General features: G+C 47.9%; 1 protein-coding gene across 3 annotated transcripts in view; it reads left to right on the top strand.

Annotated features, from left to right (window-relative positions):
- LOC139264492 (electrogenic aspartate/glutamate antiporter SLC25A13, mitochondrial) overlaps positions 1-13,707 on the top strand; it is a 343,232-nt gene that overhangs the window by 32,183 nt on the left and 297,342 nt on the right. For all 3 annotated transcript variants that reach the window (XR_011593353.1, XM_070881056.1, XM_070881055.1), the window contains exon 2: positions 7,662-7,715. Coding sequence is in view for 2 of the 3 variants with exons in the window: in XM_070881056.1 (XP_070737157.1) it covers positions 7,662-7,715 (54 nt within the window). In the remaining variant the exon portion in view is untranslated. The remainder of the gene's footprint in view (positions 1-7,661; positions 7,716-13,707) is intronic.

Genomic DNA, 13,707 nt, shown 5'->3' with positions numbered 1-13,707 from the left:
AGCTGGTAGAAGGCATTGCCTTCCGGTGAGGTCTCTTCTGTGCTGTTTCTGCCACTCGTAGCTTCTGCTGCCTACTGGTGCTGGGTGTTTCACCATGTGTAGACTCCTCTAGTTCACTATGTAGCTCACGCAGAGTGATCACGTCTGAGCTTATACTTGGAAGGGGTGGAGTTCCTGATGCTGCATCCCCAGGTATTGTTCTCCTCCTGAGATATTTTCTTCTTGAAGCCCCTTGGTGTTGAAAAGGTCGAGAACAAAGAGAAAAGGATGGTGAGTTTGGGTGGGAGAGCGAATATGTAGATGATCAGGTAACAGTCTGGCGATTTCAGGGTGATGTTGTTAAGCTTGCTGTATGGCCGTCGGGGTGGAAGCTCCCCTACTAAACAGCTCCTCGGCAACTTTCCCCCTCGACCTCCCCCCTCCCACTGTCTAAGCTTCCCCAAGCCCCAGCCCTAGCCTAATAGAGGGTCTTAAACACTTAAATCCCCACTCTAACCCCAACGCCGCGAATCCCAAAGTTCGGGCCTACCTCAGGCCTTCCGCCACACCACACATCGGCGACTCGAAGCGACTTGGGCCTCCCGGCTGGACCTTCTGTGGCAACTCAGCGCGACCTGGGCCTCCCGGCTGGACCTCCTGCGGCAGTTGGACCTGGGCCTCCCGGCTGGACCTCATGCGGCAGCTGGACCTGGGCCTCCTAGCTGGACCTCCTGCGTTGACTCGGCGCGACCTGGGCCACCAAGCTGGACCTCCTGCGGCGACTCGGCGTGACCTGGGCCTCCCGGCTGGACTTCCTGCAGCAGCTGGACCTGGGCCTCCCGGCTGGATCTCCTGCGGCAACTCGGCGCGACCTGGGCCTCCCGGCTGGACCTCCTGCGTCGACTCGGCGCGACCTGGGCCTCCATGCTGGACCTCCTGTGGCAGCTGGATCTGAGCCTTCTGGCTGAACCTCTTGCGGCGACTCGGCGTGACCTGGCTATCGGGCCTCCACCTCCTCCGCGCCCCCCGCCCCTCCCATCTGGACATCCCCTTCCCCACTGGTGGCCTGGCCTCCTCTCCTCCTCCAGCACGTGGTGAGTACAATGGCTGGCTGTGACCCCCTGTTCCCAACCAAGCCTTGGACCACCTACCATCCCAGCGCCGAGCCTGCGGGCAACATCTCGCCACGGGCAACTAGGCCCATACAGCAGTGCCTAATCTCCAGTCGTCTTCGACCTCGTTGCCACTGGACCAAGACCTTGTGGTAGCCGATGTGCAACGTTAAAAGAAATCACGCACAGGCATCTTCCACTCCTCTAACATGAAGTTCTGGACCTGGAACATCAGACCCTCATGGACAACCCCAACAGTGACAGACCGGAACGCCACACCGTCATAGTTGCCCGGGAACTTAGACGCTTTGATATCAACATCGCTGCCCTAAGCGAGACCCGATGGGCAGGGGAAGGCCAGCTCGAGGAACAAGGTGGAGGTTGCACCTTCTTCTGGAAAGGGAAACTAGAGGCAGAACGCCGCCTCCACGGAGTCGGCTTTGCCATCAAAAACGAGCTGGTCGACCACCTCAAAGACTCCCCTGTGGGGCTAACGAACGCTTCATGACGCTTCGACTCACCCTATCCCGGAAGCAATGCGCCACAGTCATCAGTGCGTACGCCCCAACACTTGATGCAACAGATGAGGCCAAAGAGAGTTTTTGCTCCAACCTCAAAAAATCCCAGACCTGCGTCCCCGCGGGCTACAAACTGATCCTCCTCAGCGACTTCAACACCAGGGTTGACAAGGATACAGACCTCCCTGAGGAGGCATAGCTGGCAGAGAGGAGATGGGGAAAACCAACTCCAGCGGTACCCTACTCCTGACAAAATGTCTAGAGCATGAACTTGTCATCACCAACACCTTCCGCCAGAGGGACAAGTACAAGGCATCGTGGCAATACCCTCGCTCCAAACACTGGCACCTGCTCGACTATGTCATCATCCGAGCCAGGGATCGCAAGGAAGTGCGCATCACCAATGCCATGACAGGAGCTGATGACTGCTGGACGGACCACCGCCTAATCCGATCCATCATTGATATCAACATAGCCCCAAAGCGAAGGGGGCAGTAGAAGCAGTGTCGCAAAAAAGTTAGTGCCGGGGCACTTAAGGACCCAGCTAAGAGACCCCTTTACAGTCAGCGCCTCACAGCTAACCTGGTGTGCCTTGACGACCCCGAGACGCAGAATGCCCACAGTGCTTGGTCTGCCCTCCAGGCCTCCATAACCGGTGCCTGCAAAGAGACGCTCAGTCACTCAACCAGGAAACACCAGGACTGGTTTGATGAGAATGATCAGGAGATTCAAGAGCTAATAGATTGTAAGCGCAGGGCATTTCTGAGCGTTAAACAGCAACCCGACTCGGGAGCAGCATTACAGACGGCTAAAGGCTAAGGTCCAACAAAAGAACAGGTGGTGGATAGAGAAAGGAGATATAGCAGCTTGCCAACAGCCATGATGTGTGAGGATACTTCATCGCAGTCAAGGCCACCTACGGTCCAAACTCCCAAGGCCCCACCCCGCTGCTGGCCAAGAACAGGGAAACACTCCTCAAGGACACCGAGGCAGTCAGGGCCTGCTGGAAGGAGCACTTCGAAGATCTCCTCAATCGAGACTCTGCCTTTGACTCGAGTGTTCTCGACTCCATTTCGCAGCATGCTACCCACCACCAGCTCAGTGAGACCCCAGCCCTGCACGAGGTAGAAAAAGCCATAAGACAGCTCAAAAACAACAAGGCTACGGGAGCGAATGGAATCCCTGCTGAGGCACTGAAGTATGGCGGAGAGACACTGCTGGTGCGAATACACAACCTCATCTCTCTCATCTGGAGGGAGGAGCATACAGGGAGATCTGAGAGATGCAGTGATTGTGACCATCTTTAAAAAAGGGGACAAGTCCGACTACGGCAACTACAGAGAAATCTCCTTGCTATCAGCCACTGGGAAAGTCATCACTAGAGTCCTCCTCAACCGTCTTCTCCCCGTGGCCGAGGGGCTCCTCCCGGAGTCGCAAAGTAGATTTCGTCCCCTCCGGGACACAACAAACATGATTTTTGCAGCGCGACAGCTGCAGGAAAAATGCAGGGAACAGCGCCAGCCCTTATACATGGCCGCCTTCGACCTTACAAAGGCCTTTGACACTGTCAACCGCGAGGGTCTATGGAGCGTCCTCCTCCATTTCGGATACCCCCAAAAGTACGTCACCATCCTCCGCCTGCTCCACGACGATATGCAGGCCGTGATCCTTACCAACGGATCCATCACAGACCCAATCCATGTCTGGACTGGAGTCAAGCAGGGCTGCGTCATTGTCCCAACCTTCTTCTCAATCTTCCTCACTGCCATGCTCCACCACACAGTTGACAAGCTCCCTGTTGGAGTGGAACTAAACTACAGAGCCAGTAGGAAGTTGTTTAACCTTCGCCGTCAACAGGCCTGGTCCAAGACCACTCCAACCTCTTTCGTCGAGCTACAGTACGCAGACGACGCTTGCATCTGTGCTCACACAGGCTGAACTCCAGGACATAGTCAACGTATTTACCGAGGCGTATGAAAGAATGGGCCTTATGCTAAACATCCTTACCAACAGATCCATCACAGACCCAATCCACATCCGGACTGGGGTCAAGCGTATGAAAGCATGGGCCTTACGCTAAACATCAGTAAGACAAAGGTCCTCCACCAACCTGTCCTCGTTGCACAGCACTGCTCCTGAGGCTCCTGAGAGGAGGGAAGTGGTCCATGATGTCCACGGCGCAGCCCTGGACAACGTAGATCACTTCCCTCTTCTCAGGAGCCTCTTATCAACAAAAGCAGGCATTGACAACGAGATCCAACACTGCCTCCAGTGCGCCAGTGCAGCCTTCGGCCGCCTGAGGAAAAGAGTTTGAAAACCAGGCCCTCAAAACTGTCACCAAGCTCATGTAGTAATACCCGCCCTCCTGTATAGCGCAGAGACATGGACCATGTACAGTAGACACCTCAAGTCGTTGGAGAAATACCACCAATGATGTCTCCGCAAGATCCTACAAATCCCCTGGGAGGACAGACGCACCAACATTAGCATCCTCGTCCAGGTCAACATCCCCAGCATTGAAGCACTGACCACACTTGATCAGCTCCGCTGGGCAGGCCACATAGTTCGCATACCAGACACGAGACTCCCAAAGTAAGCGCTCTACTTGGAACTCGTCCACGGCAAACGAGCCAAAGGTGGGCAGAGGAAATGTTACAAGGACACCCTCAAAGCCTCCCTGATCAAGTGCGACATCCCCACTGACATCTGGAAGCCCCTGGCCAAAGACTGCCCTCAGTGGAGGAAGTGCATCTGGGAGGGTGCTGAGCTCCTCGAGTATCGTCGCCGAGAGCATGCGGAAATCAAGCGCAGGCAGCGGAAGGTGCATGCAGCAAACCAGGTTCCCCGCCTACCCTTCCCTTCAACCACTGTCTGTCCCACCTGTGACAGAGACTGTGGTTCTCGTAGTGGACTGTACAGCCACCTAAGAACTCATGCTAAGAACGGAAGCAAGTCTTCCTCGATTCCGAGGGACTGCCTATGATGATGATTATCTGTGCTGGGGTGAATTAAAGGATACAGTAATATGCAGATACTTACAGACACCAGCCTCTTGTGGCCCAATGCTCATGACCCTGCCTGGGTTAGTACTGTCCTGGGCTTCCTGCTTGCCCGTGTTGGGAATTCCTCTGCCATGTTGATCTCCCTGCTATTATGTACTGGGAACAAAGAAATGGCAGACCAATTGAACAAGTACTTTGGTTCGGTATTCACTAAGGAGGACACAAACAACCTTCCGGATATAAAAGGGGTCAGAGGGTCTAGTAAGAAGGAGGAACTGAGGGAAATCCTTATTAGTCGGGAAATTGTGTTGGGGAAATTGATGGGGCCGATAAATCCCCAGGGCCTGATGGTCTGCATCCCAGAGTACTTAAGGAGGTGGCCTTGGAAATAGCGGCTTCATTGAGAGTCACTTTCCAACATTCCATAGATTCTGGATCAGTTCCTGTGGAGTGGAGGGTAGCCAATGTAACCCCACTTTTTAAAAAAGGAGGGAGAGAGAAAACACGGAATTATAGATACAGTGGATGTGGTGTATTTGGACTTCCAGAAGGCATTTGACAAGGTGCCACATAAAAGGTTAATGCACAAGATAAAAGTTCACGGGCTTGGGGGGGTAATATATTAGCATGGATAGAGGATTGGCTAACTAACAGAAAACAGAGAGTCGGGATAAATGGTTCATTCTCGGGTTGGTAATCAATAACTAGTGGGGTGCCGCAGGGATCGGTGCTGGGACCCCAACTATTTACAATCTATATTAACGACTTGGAAGAAAAGACCAAGTGTAACGTAGCCAAGTTTGCTGATGATACAAAGATGGGAGGAAAAACAATATGTGAGGAGGACACACAAAATCTGCAAAAAGATATAGACAGGCTAAGTGAGTGGGCAAAAATTTGGCAGATGGAGTATAATGTTGGAAAGTGTGAGGATATGCACTTTGGCAGAAAAAAATCAAAGAGCAAGTTATTATTTAAATGGAGAAAGATTGCAAAGTGCTGCAGTACAGTGGGACCTGGGGTACTTGTGCATGAAACACAAAAGGTTAGTATGCAGGTATAGCAAGTGATCAGGACAGCCAATGGAATCTTAGCCTTTATTGCAAAGGGGATGGAGTATAAAAGCAAGGAAGTCTTGCTACAGTTATACAGGGCATTGGTGAGGCCACACCTGGAACACTCCGTACAGTTTTGGTTTCCATATTTACGAAAGGATAAACTTGCTTTGGAGGCAGTTCAGAGAAGATTCACTAGGTTGATTCTGGAGATGAGGGGGTTGACTTATGAGGAAAGGTTGAGTAGGTTGGGCCTCTACTCATTGGAATTCAGAAGAATGAGAGGTGATCTTATTGAAATGTATAAGATTATGAGGGGGCTTGATAAGGTGGATTCAGAGAGGATGTTTCCACTGATAGGGGAGACTAGAACTAGGGAGCATAATCTTAGGATAAGGGGCCGCCCATTTAAAACTGAGATGAGGAGGAATTTCTTTAAAATGATTGTATTTTTGTCAACTAAGATGAAAATTATGATTACATTTCTTATGAAGCTACAAGCTTTAGTTCTAACAATAATTTTAATCAGTGGTGCCTAACCTTTGGAACAGATGTTAGAAATTGAAACAGATGATTTCCGTTTTAGTTAACATTGCAGGATCTGTTTATTATTTCTCAACATTACTTATGAATTTGAGTTGTGTAAGAAATGGTAAAAAAATGAAATTTTTGATGCTTGTTTTCAAAAAATTGCAGAAAAAATTAGAAGGGAAATATAAAAATATGACTAAAATTTAGAAATGAAGGACTAGACATAAATTGGATTTTCTTTTTAAGCCTAAGATTAAAATTTGAAATGAGGAGCAAGAACTTAGCCTTCCCATCTCTTTTAAGGTCAGATTGTTTGCCTTTGATCTTGGACCATAGTAACATGATGAATATATGACTGTGTGATTAGGTTTGTGATTGCAATATTGAGCTGAGCACACTTGCCAACTGGTACTGAAAATTAGTAGATTTACTCAAGAGGAATACCCTTTTGAAACTGATTGCATTTCAGCCTCAATTCCCAACCTCCCCACTCCAGATTGGTGGGAGGCAAGACCCTTCGTGATAAGGTGCCATATTTTAGTACCCAGCCTATGAAGGCATTTGAACCTTAGAGCTAGCACTACAGGTTTTTAAAAAAGTTTAGAAAATAAATCGACTTGGAGATAATACTTAACATGAGTGTTCAAGTCCATCGTTGAAACTTATCTTGGAGTATTCCATTAACTCTCTGAATAAATTAAAATTAACTAAGGTAAAATTTGTTTGCTCATAACAATTTGTGGGACTGTCAGAGTCTCTTCTGGTTAACATGTTACTGGCATGTTGATTTTGATGATTCTGATTGATGATATGTCCCCATCACATTTCCAAAATGCTCTATGATATGGTATTTAATAAGATGGAATGCCGCCTGGGAGAAGGGAGTGTTCCTCTGAGATGCTAAGTGATGCAGAGAAGTTTGCTGTCTAAAATGTACTCCCCTACTAGGAGGAGTTTGAGAAATACAAGCAATTAATTGGAAAGAAAATCCAGGAGTTAGTTTAGAAATGTTTTAGATGTGTGCCTTGTGCTGCAATGCATGCAGAAAAGCAGAGGCTGCATGGTTTTCTGAAATAATGTGCAAGGAAGATATTGGGTATCAGCTGAAAGGATAGAGTTGTCAATGCTGAAATCCTTCCATGCTCTTGTCCCACTCTCCATCCAACCTTATGTCCCCTCCCGCTCCCTTCAATCCTCATGGCTCTGCCCCATGCTCCCATACCTTCACCCTACCACTGGTAGAGTCTTGAGCTGCAAATGCCCTACTCGCAAACTCCCTTCCTAATCCCCTCTGCCTCTGTTTTTCCCTTCACCTTTAAAACTGTCGAAACCTATCCTTTTAATTAAGCTTTATTTAAATCTAACCAGTTGTCTAATTTTATCTGGTAAGTTGGACATCAAAGATGAGTACTGTATGCTGCTGTTTTGTAATTTGTCTGTGAACATCACTTTATTTTTTTCCAGTTGGATTTGACCAAGGAAGCAAATCCAGATGAACTGAAAACTATATTTCTAAAGGTATGTGACTTTACTAACAGTTTTTATTTCCTTTGTTTCTTAAAAATGGATATATACTTACCAATCATAAAAGTTACAATTTACTAATGGGATAGACCTAAGATTCATATAGGACCAGATTTTATAAATTAACACAGGTTAAACCTCCCTTATCTGGAATCCTCGGGACCTGGCCTGTTCTGGATAAGGGATTTTTCCAGACGAGGGGTGATCACGTTAAATTGGATGGTACAGGTACTGAGCAAGGGGATATCGGGGCTGGCTGGCTTAGGGCTGGGATTGCGGCAGAGAGATCATGGGGGGAAGCGGTGGATCGCAGGGTTAGGCCAGTGATTGCGGGAGTCGGCAGTGAGGAAGGACTTCAATTTGTTCATGTCGGAGTTGTGCGCATGTGCCACCCGGTGGCCGGGAATGGTTCTGGACGAGGGGTGGTTCTAGATAAGGGAGGTTCAACCTGTATAAGTAACTTTTTAAGGAACAGGACAGAATCAATGCACTAGAAATTATGTGGAATAAGTACAATTCAAGATGAGTACATTTTTGATAGGTTTAGGATCAAACATCAATACTTGGTGCAAATTCATATTTTGTGCACTGAATGGCCTGTGCAGCTAGTAATTGGTTAACTTCTTGAATTTTGATCTCCATTATGTATTGGATTGCATTGCACTAATCAGTAGTTGGGCAGATAGGTTAGCATGTGTCTGGAACAGATTTCAAGGTCCTTTTTCTCCTTAATTCACATAATTAGAAATTGCGTAATCTCAGACTAAACCAGAGTCACAGGCCCAATTAGTAAATAGCAATCTCTTATCTCATTCAGTTGGTTCCCAAGTTCATTGTATCTTTGTTCTTTGTTTGGAAGAGTACAGATGACAAGTTCAATACAAAATGCTCAATTTTCACTACTAATTTGCAAAATTGTTGTCTGTTGTGATGACTTTATAAAAATGTTTGAGGGTGATATAGTTTGTGAATATTAAATTCCACTTTTTCAGATTCTGATAGATACTCTGCATTTCTGGCATTCTCAATTTTTCTTTTTCTTTATACCTGGAAGTGTAGCATTGAAGCACTAAAATGGTGACAGTTTGGGGTGAATGAAACAAAATACAGACGTCATGGGAAGCCGAACCCTTTTCAATCTTGTACAATTGTAGATGTCACTAGCGGATGTGCAAGATCAATGCAGTTGGCTGTCCTCCAGTTTTTGCTTCAGTGATGAGCCTTCACTTGGTACCTTCTTAATGGTTACAGCGCGGAAGAAGGTCATTCAGCCCGTCGAGCCCGTGCCGTATTTTAACTTGATGATTCGGCAAAGATTTGCTGTGTGTGAAATTGCATTGATAAACTTGCTGAGGATTATCATGAAACGAATGTATCGTTAAACGAAAATTGTTATGCACAACACATGGTATGGAGTTACATTTTAGAACTGTAGATGTGCCTTTTGGGGAAATGGGTATCGAGGGCCTATTTTTGTATTTTTAAATCTAGAAGTTAGAGGTTAAATTGTGTTGCTGGATTTAACAGATTACAACTCCCAGCATACCTATGAGACTTTTAAATGCAGCATACACTAAAACCTGAGGAAACTTTGAAATAAATGATTTTTAACCAAGCTGCCAATACAGTTTGCAGTGGGATAAACTGTTAACTTAAGGGTCTGTGCCTCAGAATAACTACCCATGTCACTACGACTGATACTCAGCATGTATGCTGCATACATTTGTAACTGCAGCATGCTGCAATTGGTGGTACTGAACTCGCAAAGATGGCAGAAGGCATGAGGCACATGTGGGTCTTAGCGCATTGTAGTTTAAGTGAACCTTAAGTGCCAAAATATTGTGGACCCATACCTGGGGTTAAATAGAACATGCTGAATGTTCATAGTGTTATGTCTTTAGATGCTCTGATAATGACTCCACGAGGCAATGTGTTGTACTTGAACTGTAATGACCTTAGTCCTTTATTGATAACTCCAGAGTGAGGATCACACATGGTGGCCTGCATTTTATACTAGGCCAGGCACATCTGTACAGGTAACCTACAAGTTTCCCACTGCTGTGCCCTCTGGTGGCATACCTTGTGATAGTGCAAACAGTTGCCATTTAGGATACATGACATCACTCTTCCCCAAGCCTTTATTGCAAATCGCCTCTGTATTGATTGTGCTCTAGGCTTCGCTCCATCTGGTTGACCCTTGGCGGGTCGTTTCAATCTTGGGTAAGTGGTTGTTGTTTTGTTGGCAGAGTGCTGGTGGTTGCTGTTTGTGTGTGTCCCTGACCACTCCATTCTCTTTCTTCCCCCCGCCCCCCCCCCCCCCCCACATGTAGATTATGCCAGAGGCTCATTACATTCATATACATTCATGTCCAGAAAAACAAATTTGCATTACATTTGTGATTCAGTTGAGACAAGTACATTCGACTGGTGAGATACATTATCGATAGGTACTGGGGATTGGTAACCAGTGCGTAAGGACAGGCTAGTTCCAGAACAGCTGGATGGTGTCCAGGCAGTCTGGTGGCGGTGCAGTGCCCAGTGCTGGCAGTGGGAACTCGGTTGGCTCAAGTTGCCTGCTCTCGGGGCTGTTGCCTTATTCCTAGTGTCTGGAGGGTTCACAGATGCCTGTGACCTCCCTGTCCTTTCTTTGCGCCCTGGGTCGCTGCTGCTTCCTGAGGAGCTGTTGTCTAGCAGTGCACAGAGAGCTGCTGACTCGCTAGCCTGGGTCTTGTTGGGGTTAGGATCCTGGCTGGTCCCGGTCCCCTTTGGGAGAACTGCTGCGGGTAGCCCTTCGTTCCCGGGTATGGCCTTGGTGGTGATGGGGTCTGGGGGCTGCCTCTTAGCACAGTTTGCTCTTTCAGGCTCATGGTGGTTGGTGCCATCAGGTGCCCGAGAGGTGGAGCCGATCAGCAGCAAGGTATCAATACCGATGCCGTTGCCCTCCTGAGATCACTTGCTCTGCAGCTCATATGTATTGGCTGCTTGTGGTCACACTTCATGGTGCATAACTGTGGTCCCAGGGACGCAGGCTACTATCTTGGGTAGCTCGCTGGGCCTGTGTGCTCCCGGTGGGTGTCTGCCCGCTGCATTGACTGAATACCGTGAAAATACTACATCGCACAACGTTTCATTACTCATTTTAAATAACCTGTATCGCCGATCGCAATCGCGCGTCTTTTCTTTGCTTATTGCATGTACACAATGCTGATCATCAATTACATATTTTACATCCAACTCACAGTTGCTCTTACAATGTTTGGAAATGTGGAACTGTCCCTTTATGTGTGGTCGGTTGCAGGCTTCCTTTAAGAGAGCCTTGCTATCTTTACCCCAATCCTCTTCTATGTTTGGTGTCACGCGTTGCTCCATCAGCGCTGCACCTCGTGGTCTGGCCGCCGCCATCTTTTTCTTCAGCGCATCACCTCGTGGTTCGGACGCCATCTTTCCTCCATTCACGATGTCCATTGCGGTGATTCTCTTCTCCCTGGGTTCTACCACCAAAGCTGGGGAGTCGCCTTTGGATCCGATTTTCTTCCTCCGGAGTCCTGCCACTGGAGCCTGGAAGGTGCGTTCGGGTCGTCTCAGCTGGATCATCTCCACGCAGTCGTGCTGGGCAATCTGTGCCTTGGGTGCTGTGCTGGTCTGCTCTGGTGCCGGATCCAACCTCAGGTGAGGGCTTGCTTTACCTCCGAGCGCGGAGGACGTCGATCGCTGAAGGGATGAAGTCTTCCCACTTCCAATGGATCTTCTCCATTCACCACCTTCCGAGTAGCGTTGGACCATCACCTGCAACAATCCACAGAGGTAACTTGTGCACCGCGCCATTATGGAGTACCTTTACATCCGCATTACCAACAACTGGAATAAGTTCATCGGTGTAGGTGCGCAGCTTTGCCTGAACCGGGACTAACATGAGTCGTTCAGCTTGATTGTCCCATAGCCTCTCAAAGGCTTGATTCATTACTGACTGGCTCGTCCCCATGTCCACTTCCATGAAGACTGGAACACCATCTGTCTCGACTTCCATCCTCAACGGGGAACCCTCGGTGGTGCAGGTAAACATGCTATTTACCCCATCGTGGGACTGAGCTGCCTCTCTGCCTATCGTTTCATAATCCGCGCTGGATTCATGGCCAGCTGCAGACTCTTCATCGACACAGTGAGTCATATTTCTCTTACACATTCGCTGGAGGTGGCCCTTTGTGCTGCAGCCTTTACACACTTTAAAGCGGCACTGGTGAGCTCTGTGATTCCCTCCGCAACGCCAGCATGGGGCTACTCGGTTAGCCCCACTCGGCGGACTCTTGAGTTAAGGGACTCGGGGGCCTGTTCTCTCTTCCCTGAGAAGATTTGCGTTCTACAGTCCAGCCTCTAAAAGACGCTACTCTGTGCACAATACTTGCCGGGTTTGAGTCCTGCGGATGAGCATCTGCCTAGAGCTGCAGATTGAGGTCATGAATGCCTGGCTCACAGAGATGGCCTTCTGCAGTGTGACTGTGGTATCCGCCGACAGTAGCTTATGAAGAAGGCCCTGATGGCCGAGTTCAATGACAAAAATGTCCCGCAGCGCTTCGTTGAGGTGGTCGCCGAAATCACACGGTGCCGCCAGCCTCCTGAGGTCTGCAGCGTATTTCGCGATTTCCTGGCCTTTGGGCCTCAGTGGGTGTCGAACTGGTGTCTGGCTGTGAGGATGCTCTCCTTGGGCTTGAGTTGTTCTTGGATCAGGGTTACGAGCTCCTCTTACGTCTTGGTCGTTGTCTTCGCTGGTGCCAGCAAGTCCCTGACGAAGCCATAGACGGTAGGCCCACAACTGGTTAGCAGGATAGCTCTGCGCTTGCCAGCCAGTGTGGCCAGGTTGTCTCCTGCCCAGGTCCTTTGCTGTGAAGAAATGGTCGAGCCTCTCCACAAAGGCGTCCCAATCATCACCATCAGCGAACTGCTGCAACGTACCAAGGGTAGCCATTTTTGTGTGAAAGTCCGTAATCTCGTCGCCAATTGTTATGTCTTTAGATGCTTTGATAATGACTCCACGAGGCAATGTGTTGTACTTGAACTGTAGTGACCTTAGTCCTTTATTGATAACTCCAGAGTGAGGATCATACATGGTGGCCTGCCTTTTATACTAGGCCAGGCACACCTGTATAGGTAACCTACAAGTCTCCCACTGCTGTGTCCTCTGGTGGCACACCTTGTGATAGTACAAACAGTAGCCATGTAGGATACATGTCACATAGGTCAGTCAGCAAGAGAGATGATAAGTTAACATTTTGGGTCGGGCTCTTCATTAAAACCCAGCTGAAATATTAAGCTGACGTATTTCTTATCAGATGCTGACTGACTTTCCAAGAATTTCTGGCATGCTTAGATTTCTTTTTAAATGCATATTTACAGCACAACACAAATGCACTAATATGGTGATATAATTTGCATTTGCTTAGGAGGTGAAGCAAGTGAAATACTTATGTCAGGATATTTCTAAGGATCAAAATTACAAACATAATTAGTACTTTTGCTCTTTTTGTTCAGAAAAGGGCATTTTGATAGCATAAATCCAATAATGTAAGGATAAGCCAATCAGATTTCACAAAAGATGACTTTGGCATATTAAGAGAAAGCAGAAAAACTTATATTGATATAATGCCTGTCAGATTCTCAGCACATTTCAATGTACATCTCAGCCAATTAACTATTTCTGCTGTGTAGTTACTGTTGTAATCTAGGCAAACACAAACAATTTGTGTGCATCAAGGTTTCGCAACAGCAGTGAGATAAATAAACAGATGCTCTGTTTTAGTGATATTGTTGGCAAGTAGACCAGGAAATGCCGCCTGCTCCTTTTCAGGAGGTGCCATGAGAATTTTTTTAATGTCCACAGGAGAGGGCAGATGGGGCTTAGTTTTAATGTTTCCTACAAAAAGCAGGACTCCATCTGTACTGAAGCACCAGCCTAGATTATGCACTCAAGTCTCTGGAATGGGGCTTGAAC

Source organism: Pristiophorus japonicus, chromosome 5 (assembly GCF_044704955.1).
Source record: "Pristiophorus japonicus isolate sPriJap1 chromosome 5, sPriJap1.hap1, whole genome shotgun sequence".
NCBI classification, from domain to species: Eukaryota; Metazoa; Chordata; class Chondrichthyes; family Pristiophoridae; genus Pristiophorus; species Pristiophorus japonicus.
This window is presented reverse-complemented; position numbering and strand designations above follow the sequence as displayed.